Raw genomic sequence first — 13685 nt, 5'->3', positions numbered from 1 at the left:
GGGGCATCTCGTGTGCGAGCGGCACTCCCGGGCAGCCTCGTGCCACGGGGCCGGGGGAGAGCTTCGCTCGTTGGAAGGAGAAACCTTCCCGTTGTCCCACTCCCGAGCCGAGCAGCTGGACTCTGCGTGCTCTTTCATCCCAGCACTCAGTAGTACAGCGACATGCCATCACCTTGTGCTCATACTATTGAGTTGGGTGTGACTTGATTAATTTTCAGCCGCAGTTATATATTTTTCACATATGTACACAGGTATGTGTATTTTCCTGGTGAAGTGGGTGATTCTTACTATGAGCACCAAGTTAGGGCAGCAGGTCTTCTGTTCTTCAGGTTAACTGATGGTTTGCAGTACAGGCACAGTTAAAACTATTTTTATGTGTTTGAATATCTGTTGCATCAGGATCATGTGGCTTAATCTGCTAGAATCGTGTGAATGGGCTGCACAAAAGTATCGCTCTGAATCACAATGTACACATCACACAGATGAAGAAAAAGGTTTATCAGTTCAGCAGAATGTAGACACTAAAACAGGGAATGACCAGAGGTGTTTCATTACTTCTTGACTGTCAGCAGGGGTTTGTGATTCCCCCCCCACCTTATTTCAGAAAGTCTGTGCTCATATCAACAGTTCCTGTGGTCCCCAAGGACTAACATACAGCTGGTGTAATCCACTGGAATTACAGACTTTCTAGAAATAACTTGTTATGAGTTTCCTGCATCTGTGTTTTTTCTTTCTGTTTCCCCCTCTCTGTGTGTGCTTTTGTCCTCATGTTTTAAACTTTTTTTTTTTTTATCAGCTTTTCTTTTCTTACTTTGTGTGTGTGGCTTCAGTGGCTGAGAGCCATAGTATATACACACTAAATCAGACCATGAAAGTTATCTCAGGTAACCATTGCTACAAATCATTCAAGCCTGAGCATAAAACCAAGAAGACTTTCACCCAAGTGTTGAGATAAAAACCTGTATAGCATGCAAGTTAATAGAAGGCAAAACATTTGATTGCCTCTGTTACTAGACGTGACATGAATGATTGACTCGGATACTCCTTCAGGGGTGTATTTGGAAGATTAGATTTTGATTTAATGATGCATGTTGTTCTAAAAGAGACAGATATAACTGGGATTGATACAAGGAATTCTGCTCAACTCATCAGGTACTTCAGATACTTTGCAAGCACTGATAATAAGATGCCCCTTAATTACAGAATGGCATACTTATCTTGAAATAGCTGTATACCAGTTTACTCCTTGCTATATAAGTCTTATGACCAAATAATTTGCCAGTTGAAAAATTCCCTTAAGCTCTCAGTCTTTGTTTTAGTACAGGTTTCACAGAAGCTGAGATTCTTTTTGTCTCAAATAGTTTCTTCTTGTAGCCTACTACGAGGCCCAGGGTAGTTTCACTGGGTGGTGTTTCTAGTTTTTCACAAAGTTGTTAATGAGGTACAGGTTTGATTGTCTCTGACTTGCAAACAAAGGCAGATCCATTCTTCCTGATGAGTAAAGCAGTTTGTTGCCCCAAGAACCACAAGATTTGAAGAGTCCTTTCCCTGCTGTAGTTTGTAACAGGCTGTTCTAATTCCCTGCCACCTTATTAAAATTACTTTCACTAAATTCTTGCTGCTGTGCAGAAGATTATTCCAGAGGTAGGCCATGCCTACATCTCTTTGTTATGGTTTATGAAGTGAAAACTGCTCAGTCCTCAGCCAAAGCTCAACTGTCACTGGTTTAGGAGCCCCAACTCAGGACAAGTAACATGTTAATAGTGCTGTCACAGCACAGGAGGGTTTGGCCAATTTGAAGAACAAAGGGCAGTGTTGAAACCTCTTGCTGGCAATACCCTTTCTGGAAACTATGGCTGGTGAGCCACTGTTCTTACGGGACTTTCTGACTTCAAACTTTGACCTTCTGCTTTTTACCACTCTTGCTTCTGTTGTAAAACTTCTCCCACTGGTTATCATTTATGGCTCAACATAGTTCCAAGTTCCTGTTTACAGGGAATGATTTTAGCTGCTACTTTGACTGCTCTTTATAAGACTGTTTCTCTTTTAGCTCTTTGCCTGTGAGAAATATGAAATAACCTAACTGCAATCCTTAAGTAGTCAAGATATAAGAACAGCATTGCCTCTGAAAGTGCATTTGGAACACACACTGCTTCTCAGCCTTCTAAACTTGGCATCAAGCTTATATTTACAAACATGAGAGGAGATGATAAAATTTTGTATTTGTGGCATGGATTCAAAAAGATAATACTGTGTATTTGCTTTTTCTTGTTTACTCTTGAAATGTTTCAAGATAATAGAAGCTTTAGGATCTGGAGATTTAAAAGTTTAACAGTTGTGTTGGAATAGCAATTAAACCACCATGTAGGGGAAGTAGTGACTTCCATAGTCTATCAATGCCGAGTGGGAGGGGTTGTTTGTTCTTATTGTTACTTGTTTATTGGTTTGATTTCTTCAACTTTTTCTCTGCTGTGTGTGACTTTTTATAGATTTGAGTCAATCTCATACTTCTTGTAATGTCCTTCTTAGTAGGATACCTGTGGGAATCTTTGTGTATATGTGTTCAGTCAATTGCAGCTTAGTATTCTGTCTGCTTTTTACAGTCTTTATATCTCTGTTGTTCTTATTGTTACTTGTTTATTGGTTTGATTTCTTCAACTTTTTCTCTGCTGTGTGTGACTTTTTATAGATTTGAGTCAATCTCATACTTCTTGTAATGTCCTTCTTAGTAGGATACCTGTGGGAATCTTTGTGTATATGTGTTCAGTCAATTGCAGCTTAGTATTCTGTCTGCTTTTTACAGTCTTTATATCTCTGTTTCCTGGACTCAGCAGCTCTTTTTTTTTTACCTGTATGGCCCACTCCATTCATTTTCCACTCTGGGATTGCAGTGATAATTTTATCTGTTATTTCTTGGGCCAGAAAATGGAATCATAATGCCGAGAGAGGACATGTCTACCCCAGACTTCTGTTTGCTTCCACCTTCCTCCCTTTTAACCCCACTTCTTTTAGCACCCTTTTTTCCTCCCTTTATCTATTTTTAGCCAAAATCATAAGGATAAGTAGGGATGACACTAATTATATAAAAGCAGTCATGTCAAGAATTGCTTCCCTGTCTGTGTGGATGTAGTGCTGTGGGCGGAAAAGCACTTCATGAAAGTTCTGCCCCAGGGAGTGCCCAGTGGGGAAGCTGTTCAGTTGAACATGAGGAAATGTGAGATGTGATAATAGAGCATTCATGTAACTCTTTGAGTTCCTAAAGTTTTTTTCTCTTTTTTCCCCCAGATTCATCATTTTTGCACTTCCACGAATCAGATTGTGACATAGGAGGATCATCATCTTGTGAATCTGTGCTTTCTCTCAACACAGAAAAAATTCTGGTATGCTGTCAAGAATATAACATGCTAAACTATTTTTAATAGATTACTGAAGTCACAGGTCACTTCAGCTGCATAACCAGTTAGAATGTAGTTCAGGAAAGTAGCTGCAAACAGAATCTATTAATCACTAGGTACAGGTCCCCAGAAGGCTTAAGTATGAATGTACTCAAGTTACTCATGAAAGTACTCCATCCTGAGTCTCTACACTGGCAGCAGTTTCAACTAATTGAAGCTGATGTTTTCACTGAAAACTAACCTTTGCCTCAATTAGTCAGCCAATTAATTTTTTGTTTTTAGAGGTGCAGGGGCTATGCCTGAAAAAGGGAAAGGTGCATTTGTTTTTACCCAGATTAACTTCCTGAGGAGGTTTACCACAAAAGGTGTGTAAGAGTAGGAGTAATGACTTGCAGTTGCTACAGAAATAACATTGTACAAAGATGAGAGTCAGAGGCTTCAGACCCTTTTTCACTAAATGTAATACACACATGGCACGTGGAGAATATTCTAACAACAGAAGAGTATTTGTTGGTAGAGAAACTTCAAGAGGATTATTTTGGAATTTGGATTTTCTTGCAACACTACTGTTAGCCTATTGATTTCAAACAAATACAGTCTACAACAGAACACAGGTTTGATGTTAACCTCTTTGGTCCAGTAGAAAATAGTTAAGTAATTTCCATGTGAATATAACAATAAGCCTTGGCAAATTTGTAGAAATTATTGGCTATGGGGGAGCGCAGAAACAGTATTCTAATTTGAAGCAACCTCTCCAAAGGTGACATTTAGAAACAGAACTACTCTACTGTAAATCCACTAAGCCAATTATTTAACTTGAATATTCTCCTCAGACATTACTTGATCAGATATTGGTCAGATCTTCTGTCTAATCTAGTCCAACAGTACCAGAAATTCTTTCTAAGGCAGTGAAATGTATATTAGTTTGTAAGACATTGCCCTGTTTCAAAAAAACGTTGTTTTAAAGAAAGCAGCAATTCATCCTATTGGGGTCTGATGCTGTGATGAAAATTCTTCTCTCATTTCTTGACTCACAGCTCTTGCATGTAGAGTTGCAGGATGTCTAACCTGTACCTGGATTCAGAATTTGTTGAAGAAATATGAAACCTGTTTCTCTGCCACCCCAAGAATCAATCACTGTTCTGTTACTGCATAGTGACAAAACAGATGAGGTGCTTCTCTTGCTGTCAAATGCAGCTGTGTAATCCATAGGAAATTACTGTAGTGCCACATTCTTTTGTTTTCAGTTTATTTTCCAATACCTAGCATGGAATCTTGGTATATCTTATCTTCATCTGCAAACAAAAAGGTGTGGACATTTTTTGCAAATCTACCAAGGAAGATGTTGTACTTCAGTAAAAATGTTCTGACTTTTCTTCCTAATGTTAAGACAACTATAGGAGAACAATCTTTTGCAGAGTTAAGTGTTGAAGATCACTTTCTGAAGTAGGTTTTCTGGAAATTACCTGAAGGCAGTTGGTGATACAGAAGTGTTGTGTTTGGAGGTGTGTAAATGCATATGGACTACAGATAGAGTTTTCTTATTATTACAGCCTGTTGAACCCTCTCATTCTTGTGCTGTTTTTTAATGACTTTTCTTTATAAGGAGAATAACTTTTCCATTCTGTTACTGTAGAGGTGCAGCTGTAGGTAGAGTAACAGTTTACAGGATGTTATGGTGTAATGTAGAGCTCATACATGATCGTTAATTGCAGTAAAAACAAGGTTCATAAAATCCATTTGCTAATCATTCCTACCCTCCAAAATACTCAAGTTTTTAGAGCAGACTGAGCTTTCATTTAATTGTTAGATGCACAGGGTAGAAACTGTGAAATGGGATTTGGCCAGTTACTTTTGCACTTTATAAATAATTGATATGTCTATATTGTGGACACAAGTAATGATTTAATTGGACAGGCAAAGAAAAACTGCAAGGAGGACAGTAAGAAATGAGGTGTTTAGCTGAAGTGAAAGAAGAGAACTCAGAGAAGTTATTTTTCTCCCTTCTCTTTTCCTGAAAAGTTTAAGACCTATTAATTAAATTAGCATTTTGTATTTTTCTAACATAACCTGCTCTGTTAGGCTTACCAGAGTCTGTGGAAAATACTATGAAAATGAACAGAGCAGAGTATTTCTGTATTTCTGAGGGGTTGTCTTTGACAGTATTGGTTTCTGTAGGCACATTATGTAGGGAACAGACATCTGAGATGAGGCTACAATTGGCTGAACAAAGTCAATAACTTACAGAAAGTTAAAAGGATACTCTTTAGTATGGCATTGTGAAGGTAGACTTTTCTATACTGATGAAGCAATATTCCTTTCAGTGTTTCTTTTCGGTGTTTACTCTTGTGCAGGCCCCTTCCCTGTACAAGAGACAAAGGAGTAATGAATGGGAGAAAGAGTATAAACTTTGATACAAAGTGGCATATGTCTTAGAAAGACTCACAAAACTTCATGTTAAGCAGATGTAATACAGAAACCTCAGCCACTGGTAAAATGCGGAAAATGTTCTTTCATCTGAAGGGTTTGGTTAGTCTTATGTTAGAGAGGGAAACAGCAGCGTCTGACTGAAGAGTAGTTTTTTTCCTATGGAAGACTAGGAATGGATTTGTGTTCTGTTACCTTTATACAATCACATTAGTCTTAACTTTGTGATTTAAGGCATTTTCTTAGGGATTGGGGATGTGAGTTTTCTATTAAATTCTTTATTGTTTGCTGAACTCTTCAAAAACATGATGTTTTACAGAGTCAAGCGAAGTTGCTTGCAGAGCAGAAACGGTTTCCATTTGCTACTGATAATGACAACACAAATGAAGAACTGGGTAAGCTGCCCTTATAAGGTTTGTGCAGGTGAATGATGTGCTCCTTATTGGCACTGAATATTTTGAAAATAAACTGATGATTCCTTAGCGATGCATTAACTTTGAAGTGATCAGTCTGAAAACACAGTGAGTTTTCTCTGGTTGTACAAAGAAAATATTTATCTCTGCTGCTAAAAATCTTTCCTGCTTTGTTCACTAGAATTCGTCATGGTATCTGCTTCAGCAGATGTTCAAAAAGCATTTTGAATAAATCCTTTTAAACAGGCTCAGCGACTTCCTGCTTCCCTTTTTCTGTCATTATGGGTGACTAAAACTATTCAAACATTCAAAATTTTACCAATGCAGTATGGTTTCTATAAAGAATAGATCTCATATCTGTTTTACATCAACATTTATAGGCAGGAGGAAGGCTTTCTGAATTATGGCCTAAGCTGCTACTTGATGTTTTTTCAAAGCACACTGAGCAAAAAAAACATGGAGGCATTTCAAATAAATCAACAAGAAGTACTTTTCTCAAAGTACTTGAGGAAGGAGTTCCTTGCACTGCTTCTCCAAATGGGTATCCTCTATAGGAAGCAAAGGTATTATCAGGCAGCGAAGAGATTGTTGAGGATATATGTCAAGGAAGGCAGCAGACAATCTTTTATGTAAGAGCAAAGGGAGACTATTCCTGTCTAATGAGCTTAAAACAATTGAGTAGATTTTTTTTTTTATTGATGTCATTTCTACCTTCACGGATTTATCCAGGAAAATTTGGGGACTTAGTCTTATTTCGTATTCCTAGCACACTTAACGATGTCCGTAGAATCCTGAAGGGAATACCAAATTTGTATTCAGCTGAAAATATCTGATGCTTTTAGTATCTGGTCTGTAGTCTTGGAAGACTATGCCAGAAGGTCTCTGTCCTCATGCTTGGCGTGTAGACTGGCACCTACCCACCTGCTTCATTCCAAGTATGTCAAGGTGGGGCCTTCTTGTTTGTGTGTGTTACTTTTGACTGTTCTGAGGAAAAGTAACATGAAATGTACGGGGCATTCTGAAGCAATGTTAGTTAGTACCCAAATACTTTGGCTAATGGACCATTGTTAACCCTTAGATTTTTTCACAATAAAGTACTTACTTGTATTTTTATAATATTTAAGTGGAAAAAGTTAATCAAAAAGATAAAATTTGAAAAGAACCTGATCCTGTATCAGTTAGTAGCTGCTGCCACTTGTCATAGTTTTACAGATGTACTTTATGACCTCCTGCATTTTGTTGAGTGCCTTGGATAAACAAAGTAAAGTCATTATGAGTAAGACAGCTGAGTGACAGTGAGTCTTCATTATCTTGCTTCCTCCACCTTTTTCCTTCATACTGGAATGGTTGAGTTGATTTATTTTACGTGCCAGCTTTTCTGTATGCTGGGATTGGAACCCTACATAAAGATGATACTGAGAACCGTATAGTCTTGGAGGAGAGTGAATGAGGAAAATTCAAGAGCTTTTCAACCTGTCCTCACTCATTTTTTCCCCTATTTTGGCCATGCTATGTTTTTGTGCTAAGTGAAGCTTTTTATGTATTGAGGAAAAAGCTTCCATTGCACACAAATATTTCCTTTTGCATAATAGAAATACTCCAAGAATGAGACAAGCTCTGAATTAATTACCTTTCTTATTTCTCCTTCATTTAACTTGTTTCCTCCTTTAATAAACAGTGCTTAGCCACACTGCCAAAACAATGTGGCTCTGCCTGCATGAAAGATAAGTCTGTGTCCTGTTAAGAATACCTTTGTTCTAGCTGACTTATTTCTCTTCTCATGTTTGATTAAATAATTAAGCTAATAGGTGCCTCTTCCGTTCTGTTTGAATGACTGCTAACATTCATTAGAAATATGGGGAAAGGTGAATTCCTGCTCTTAATTTCACTGCCAGCTGTTTGAGCAAACTGCCTGGGGGAAAGTTCTCTATAACTTTCATAGCTCTGGTCTTCAAGATAGTTGGATTTTGTGGGCTGTGTAGACAGAGCTTAGTCCAGAGTTAAGAACTGTGAGAAGTTAAAACATGCAAAATGAAGCAATCTTGAGATATTCAGCTGCCAGTTCTGAACTTCAGTCATGCGAGTGCAACCACAGCTTTCCAGCCTTGTGATTTGACTGTATTTTTATATCTTAGAGAGATTACACTGTTTCTAAAACTGTAGTCTGTTTCTTTTTCAAACATTTAGCTTCCACTCCAAAGTGGGAAGATATGCAAGAACTTCAAAGCTTTTCATAATTCTAACATAGGTAAAGATTCTGTAGTTTTTAAATCTCATCTTTATAAATAATGAAATCAGTTTAATTGAGGTATTTCTAGTTAATTTTAATGAAGGAAAAACTTACTGTGAGCTAGTAAAGTTTAGCAAAATGTGTACGAACAAGTAGAAGTTCTCTGATGGAGTCAAAAAATAGCCGGTGATAGCCAGGGTCACTTTTAATTAAGAAAATATTTAGGGCTACTGAGCTGGGGTCATGGTACCTTTCCGGATTCTCAGTACTTTAGAAGCAAACACGGACCCTTTCCTGGAAAACTTGTAAAAAAAGGAGAAGAAAAAACCCCCAAACCACAAAACTCCAAAACAATTATACAGAGCACAATATGAATGGAATTATTAATGAATGCTTGGTAATGGTCAGGGGAAGTCATGTCATTTTGCCATCAGTTCAGGAATCTTCTGACTATTTCAGTCTTCTAGTGCAGTGTAGGAACTTATATACAACCAAATTGTAAAATGTATTAAAAGCAGTCAGATTTGTTTTGCTGTTGTATTTACATTTGTAATCTTTTGTTAGCAATTGCTTATGTGTTGATTGGCAACGGGTTGTATGATGAAGCTATACGACATTTTTCAACAATGCTGCAGGTAAGTTTTCTGTTGAACCCCTAAAAATTAATTTATTAAATTGCCATTATAACATATAACTTAGTAAAACAAATATTCGATTAAGGATTGCAAAATGAGAGTAATTATTCTACTCTTTGTTCATTTTTTTCCATCCAAACATAAGAATACTCTTAAAACTGAGTGATCAATGTCTTGGTTATTTGGTGAGTATTTTTCTCATATGTAGAAATAAAGTTTTTGTGACACTGACAAAAAAAGCATGACCTCTGCAGAGCTCAAGTTCATTAGACTGTCCTCTTAATGTGTAGGCTGAGATATTTTAATGTGGATTTTTTTGGGTGGCAGTTAGTTTGTTGCCAGTAGCATCAGAAAAAAACCCTGACAGATAATTTCTTGCTAGTAGCAAGCAATGCTTTGCTTTCACAATGATAAATGATGTTGTATGCTGGGTTTATCCTTCAGTGGTAACAATTTGACTAGTTTAATGCATATCAATAAAACTTAACTAATACTTCAACATTTGGGTTCTTTTTCCTGACCAAGATGAATTCAGACTCTTCTGCAATTAAGTAGAAGGTAGTCACTTTTAAAACAAAACCAGCCCCAACAGGTCATAAGCTTCAGCTAAAGCTGATTTCTAAGTACTGTATTTTTGTGGCTGAACACCTGAGACTGTCCGTAAGCATGGACTTTTTGATCTAAACTGTTTGAAATACACAAATGCAAGCTGAAAGCAATACTGCAAATAATAGCATGTTTTTTTTCTTAAATGTCATATGGCTCATACTTAAATTAAGTGAAAGTGTGGCAGTTTAATGGAATAATTCCAGGGAATTTATCTGAGGACCAGAAAGTTTTATTTTCTTGTGTACTTTTGGTTTTATTTATTTGATTGGTTGATATGGGTATTTAGTGATCTCTTTTTTGTTTCTGATGTGAGGATTTCTTTATTTTATTTTTTTAAAACCTAACGAGAAATTCTGCTTCCAAACCCACTGGATTTACGTATTTATTCCTGTCTTTATTCAGAAGGAAACTGAATATAAGTGATGATAAGGAAGATACAGTGACTGTAGAAAGATACTATGAGAAGTGTATATAACAGAAAACCTTTGCAATGCACATCTCAGTTTAAATTAATGTAGTGCTTATAGTGTGCCTGAAAGGCTCTCAAGTGGTTGTAACTGTTTGCTCTGTCTTCCACAAGGCAATTTTAAATACCTAGAAAGTGAGTATTAAAACATTTGACAGAATAAAACAGGCTTACTTAGCTGTGGTCTTAAAAGTAGGAGGTTACCTGATGTGGATATTGGGAAGCACATACTTGGAATAAGGTCAAGTCTGGCAAACTGCCAGCATTGATGTGCCACGTATTCTGTTGTTTTGTCAATGAGTGAGTTTGTTTCTTGGCAGTTGTCCTAGTTAAATAAGATGAGGCCTATGCTACAAAGGTGTGTAGCACAGCTGTGTTGGTTGCAGGTGTGAAGATTCCTGACTGGTTTACAGGGAAACTGACTTCATAGGCATTGCTTAGTTGAGAAAACCAGTTTTGTTGTGTAGTTCTTCAGATTTGAATGGGACACCATGGCTGGAGTAAATAACATTGAACAAGAAGTAGATTCTGTATGTAAGATACATCTGAGTTGCAAAGTCATGAACTTAAATCTAACCCAGGGAAGATTGGTTTGAATTTTGCAGAACTGTTTTGGTAGAATACCTCTGGTTTTAGTTGGTGCCTGAATCTAAATTTCATCAGGATGTCACAATATCCTGCTTCCAAATTTTAAATCTCAAATTTAAATTACGTACAAAGTAAGCTTTGAATGGCCAAATTGTATTTGTTATCGGTTCAGTGACATTGGACAAAAGTTGTACAATTACCAGTAAGGTTACAGCTAATGAAGCTTGGATAACAGACTATTCTAATGTATACATAGCTTCTTATAGGTGGTCATTGAGACTAAAGCTGCACTCTGTTTGGCATTTTTACCAGATAAATACTCTAGAACAATTCCAGGAAAATGAAGTGGAAACTGTGAACCTATGAAAGTATGTCAATTCTTTGCCTGGCATCTGTCATTGTTCATTGCTTACTACTTTAGATCACATATAATTAAATACATATTGAAGAAAGATAGCTTCTTTTAAAATGAAAACAAACCCACATCACACCTGAATATTTTATTTGTTTTAAATATAAACAGGAGGAACCAGAGCTGGTTAGTGCAATTTATGGACGAGGGATAGCGTATGGAAAAAAAGGACTACATGTGAGTAGATAATTATTTGAATTGCTATCTGACTGAATTATTTCAATCTAAACTACAAGAAAGGCTGTAACAGGAGAAGCTAGACTGATTAGAGTTAGCTAGATACACCTCAAAGTTTTCATGCTGTCCTACTATAATGCTGAGTCCATTCCTTGGTAATTGCACCATGTTTCATAGAGGGATTGAGTGGATCAGACTACTCAAGCTATGGTGCATGCGCTTTGTGAGACTGTGGAAGTAAAGCAGCATCACACAGTTGTGCCAAAGGAGAATATAGGCACAATTGTGAGTGGTGGATAGTAAGTCTGGGGACCACAGCTCCTTGAAAGAGTTGTCTATTAAGATAACTGGCAATGTCTTGCCACTGACAGGAAGGTTTATGCCATCCACTGCATTAGTCTCCACATGTAGCCTGTATTTGGAAATGCAAATGTCTTTTATAGCAATTTGGAAGTTGCAGGCAGTGCTGATGAAAACACTGGTGGGTGTGAATGTGCCTGTGTGGTGGAGCTCACGTGAGAGTGTGGTTTAACCCCAGGCAGCCACCAAACACCACGCGGCTGCTTGCTCACTCCCCATCACATGTAACAGTCCCTTGCGAAGACAAACACCATCACTCTAGATGTCCCCTTCCTTCTCCCACTTGATATACTGAGCATGATGTCATGTGATATGGAATATCCCTTTGGTCAGTTTGGGTCACCTGTCTTGGCTCTGTCTCTTCCCAAGCTCCCATGCACCCCCCCTTGCCAGTTGTGGTGGAGCTCACGTGAGAGTGTGGTTTAACCCCAGGCAGCCACCAAACACCACGCGGCTGCTTGCTCACTCCCCATCACATGTAACAGTCCCTTGCGAAGACAAACACCATCACTCTAGATGTCCCCTTCCTTCTCCCACTTGATATACTGAGCATGATGTCATGTGATATGGAATATCCCTTTGGTCAGTTTGGGTCACCTGTCTTGGCTCTGTCTCTTCCCAAGCTCCCATGCACCCCCAGCTTCCTTGCCAGTGTGGCACTATGGGAAGCAGGAAAGGCTTTGGTTCAGAAGTAACAAAAATTTCCATATTTTCAATCGTGTGTTCAGCACAAATCCTAAACGCAGCCCCATACTAGCCACTATGAAGAAAGTTATTTCTATCCCAGCCCAAACCAGCACAGAGCTCAAGCCAGATTTGATGCTAAGAAAGATACTTATGGAGCCACAAACCTAATGTTTATTCACAGAGTTATATTAATAAATTATTAGAGGTACAACACAAAGATGATGTGCACAATCAAAGTTTATTTTTCTTCTTTGCAGCAGATAGGTGGGATTTTTTAACCAGCTATTTGTATACTGCATCTTTATGTCAATATAAACATACACTTTGAGAAACTTAGCCAATCTAGTTGTCCTTTGTCTTGGGGGTATATTACTCTTAAGTATGCACAGTTGTTCACCTTGTTTATTTTTCTCCTTTTCAGGATATGAAAAATGCTGAACTTGCTCTGTTTGAGCTCAGCAGGGTGATTAGTCTAGAACCAGATCATCCTGAAGTATTTGAACAGCGAGCAGAAGTGAGCATTTTTTGTCTCTCTTCAGTCTTTGCAATTATACAGTGTTTTCAAGTATTTCTTTACTGATTTAATGACTAAAGGTCTTCTCTTTGCTCTTCTGTGAGCATTGCTCCATTATTCTAAAACGTACATATTAGCTCTCAAACAGTGTATTTTGCTTTGAGCAACTTGGTTTTAATTTGGAGTATTAAGTTTCTGCAATTGTTGTTGGTGATGCTAATTTACACTGATGTTTTTTAGAAAAATGTTTTCAGATTTTTTCTTTGACATCGGTGTAAAAGTGATAAATACTGAATAAAATACTAATTATAAATAAGTACTTAATAATAAATACTAAATACAGCCAATTCTAGCAAATACAGTTATTCTGTTACAGCTGAACATGGAAAAAATTAATCTTCGTATTTCTAAAACAGATCTATTTAGTCTGTTTGCTCTAAACTATGTTTTGTTTTTATACTCTTAGATATTGTCCCCACTAGGACGGATCAGTGAAGCTTTATCTGATCTCACCAAAGCTATTCAGCTGCAACCATCAGCACGGCTCTACAGACACAGAGGTACCCTCTACTTCATATCTGAGGTTAGTGCACTTGGGGGGATTCTGTTTGGGTTTGATTATTGGGCTGTTGTTGATTATTTTGTTGTTGTTGCTTGTGCCAGTTGTTACTTTTGTCCAAGAGCTTCGTTCCTGTTTAGTTTAAAAACCCCAAAGCAATATAACAACACAAGTCCCAGTTCTCCTGTAGTTGACTTTCTGACAGTTCAGAGG

The 13685-nt window shown here is 37.6% G+C and overlaps 1 protein-coding gene across 1 annotated transcript in view; it reads left to right on the top strand.

Annotated features, from left to right (window-relative positions):
* Window positions 1-3285: 3285 nt before the first annotated feature.
* Window positions 3286-13685, top strand: part of TTC13 (tetratricopeptide repeat domain 13) — a gene marked incomplete at its 5' end in the record, with an annotated part of 35566 nt that continues 25166 nt past the window's right edge. Inside the window, 6 exons of the mRNA XM_009076903.1 lie at window positions 3286-3380; window positions 6142-6217; window positions 9030-9100; window positions 11287-11352; window positions 12821-12913; window positions 13380-13496. Of these exons, the coding sequence (XP_009075151.1) occupies window positions 3286-3380; window positions 6142-6217; window positions 9030-9100; window positions 11287-11352; window positions 12821-12913; window positions 13380-13496 (518 nt within the window). The remainder of the gene's footprint in view (window positions 3381-6141; window positions 6218-9029; window positions 9101-11286; window positions 11353-12820; window positions 12914-13379; window positions 13497-13685) is intronic.

The sequence above is a fragment of the Acanthisitta chloris genome, unplaced genomic scaffold (genome assembly GCF_000695815.1).
Source record: "Acanthisitta chloris isolate BGI_N310 unplaced genomic scaffold, ASM69581v1 scaffold3306, whole genome shotgun sequence".
NCBI lineage: Eukaryota > Metazoa > Chordata > Aves > Passeriformes > Acanthisittidae > Acanthisitta > Acanthisitta chloris.
This window is presented reverse-complemented; position numbering and strand designations above follow the sequence as displayed.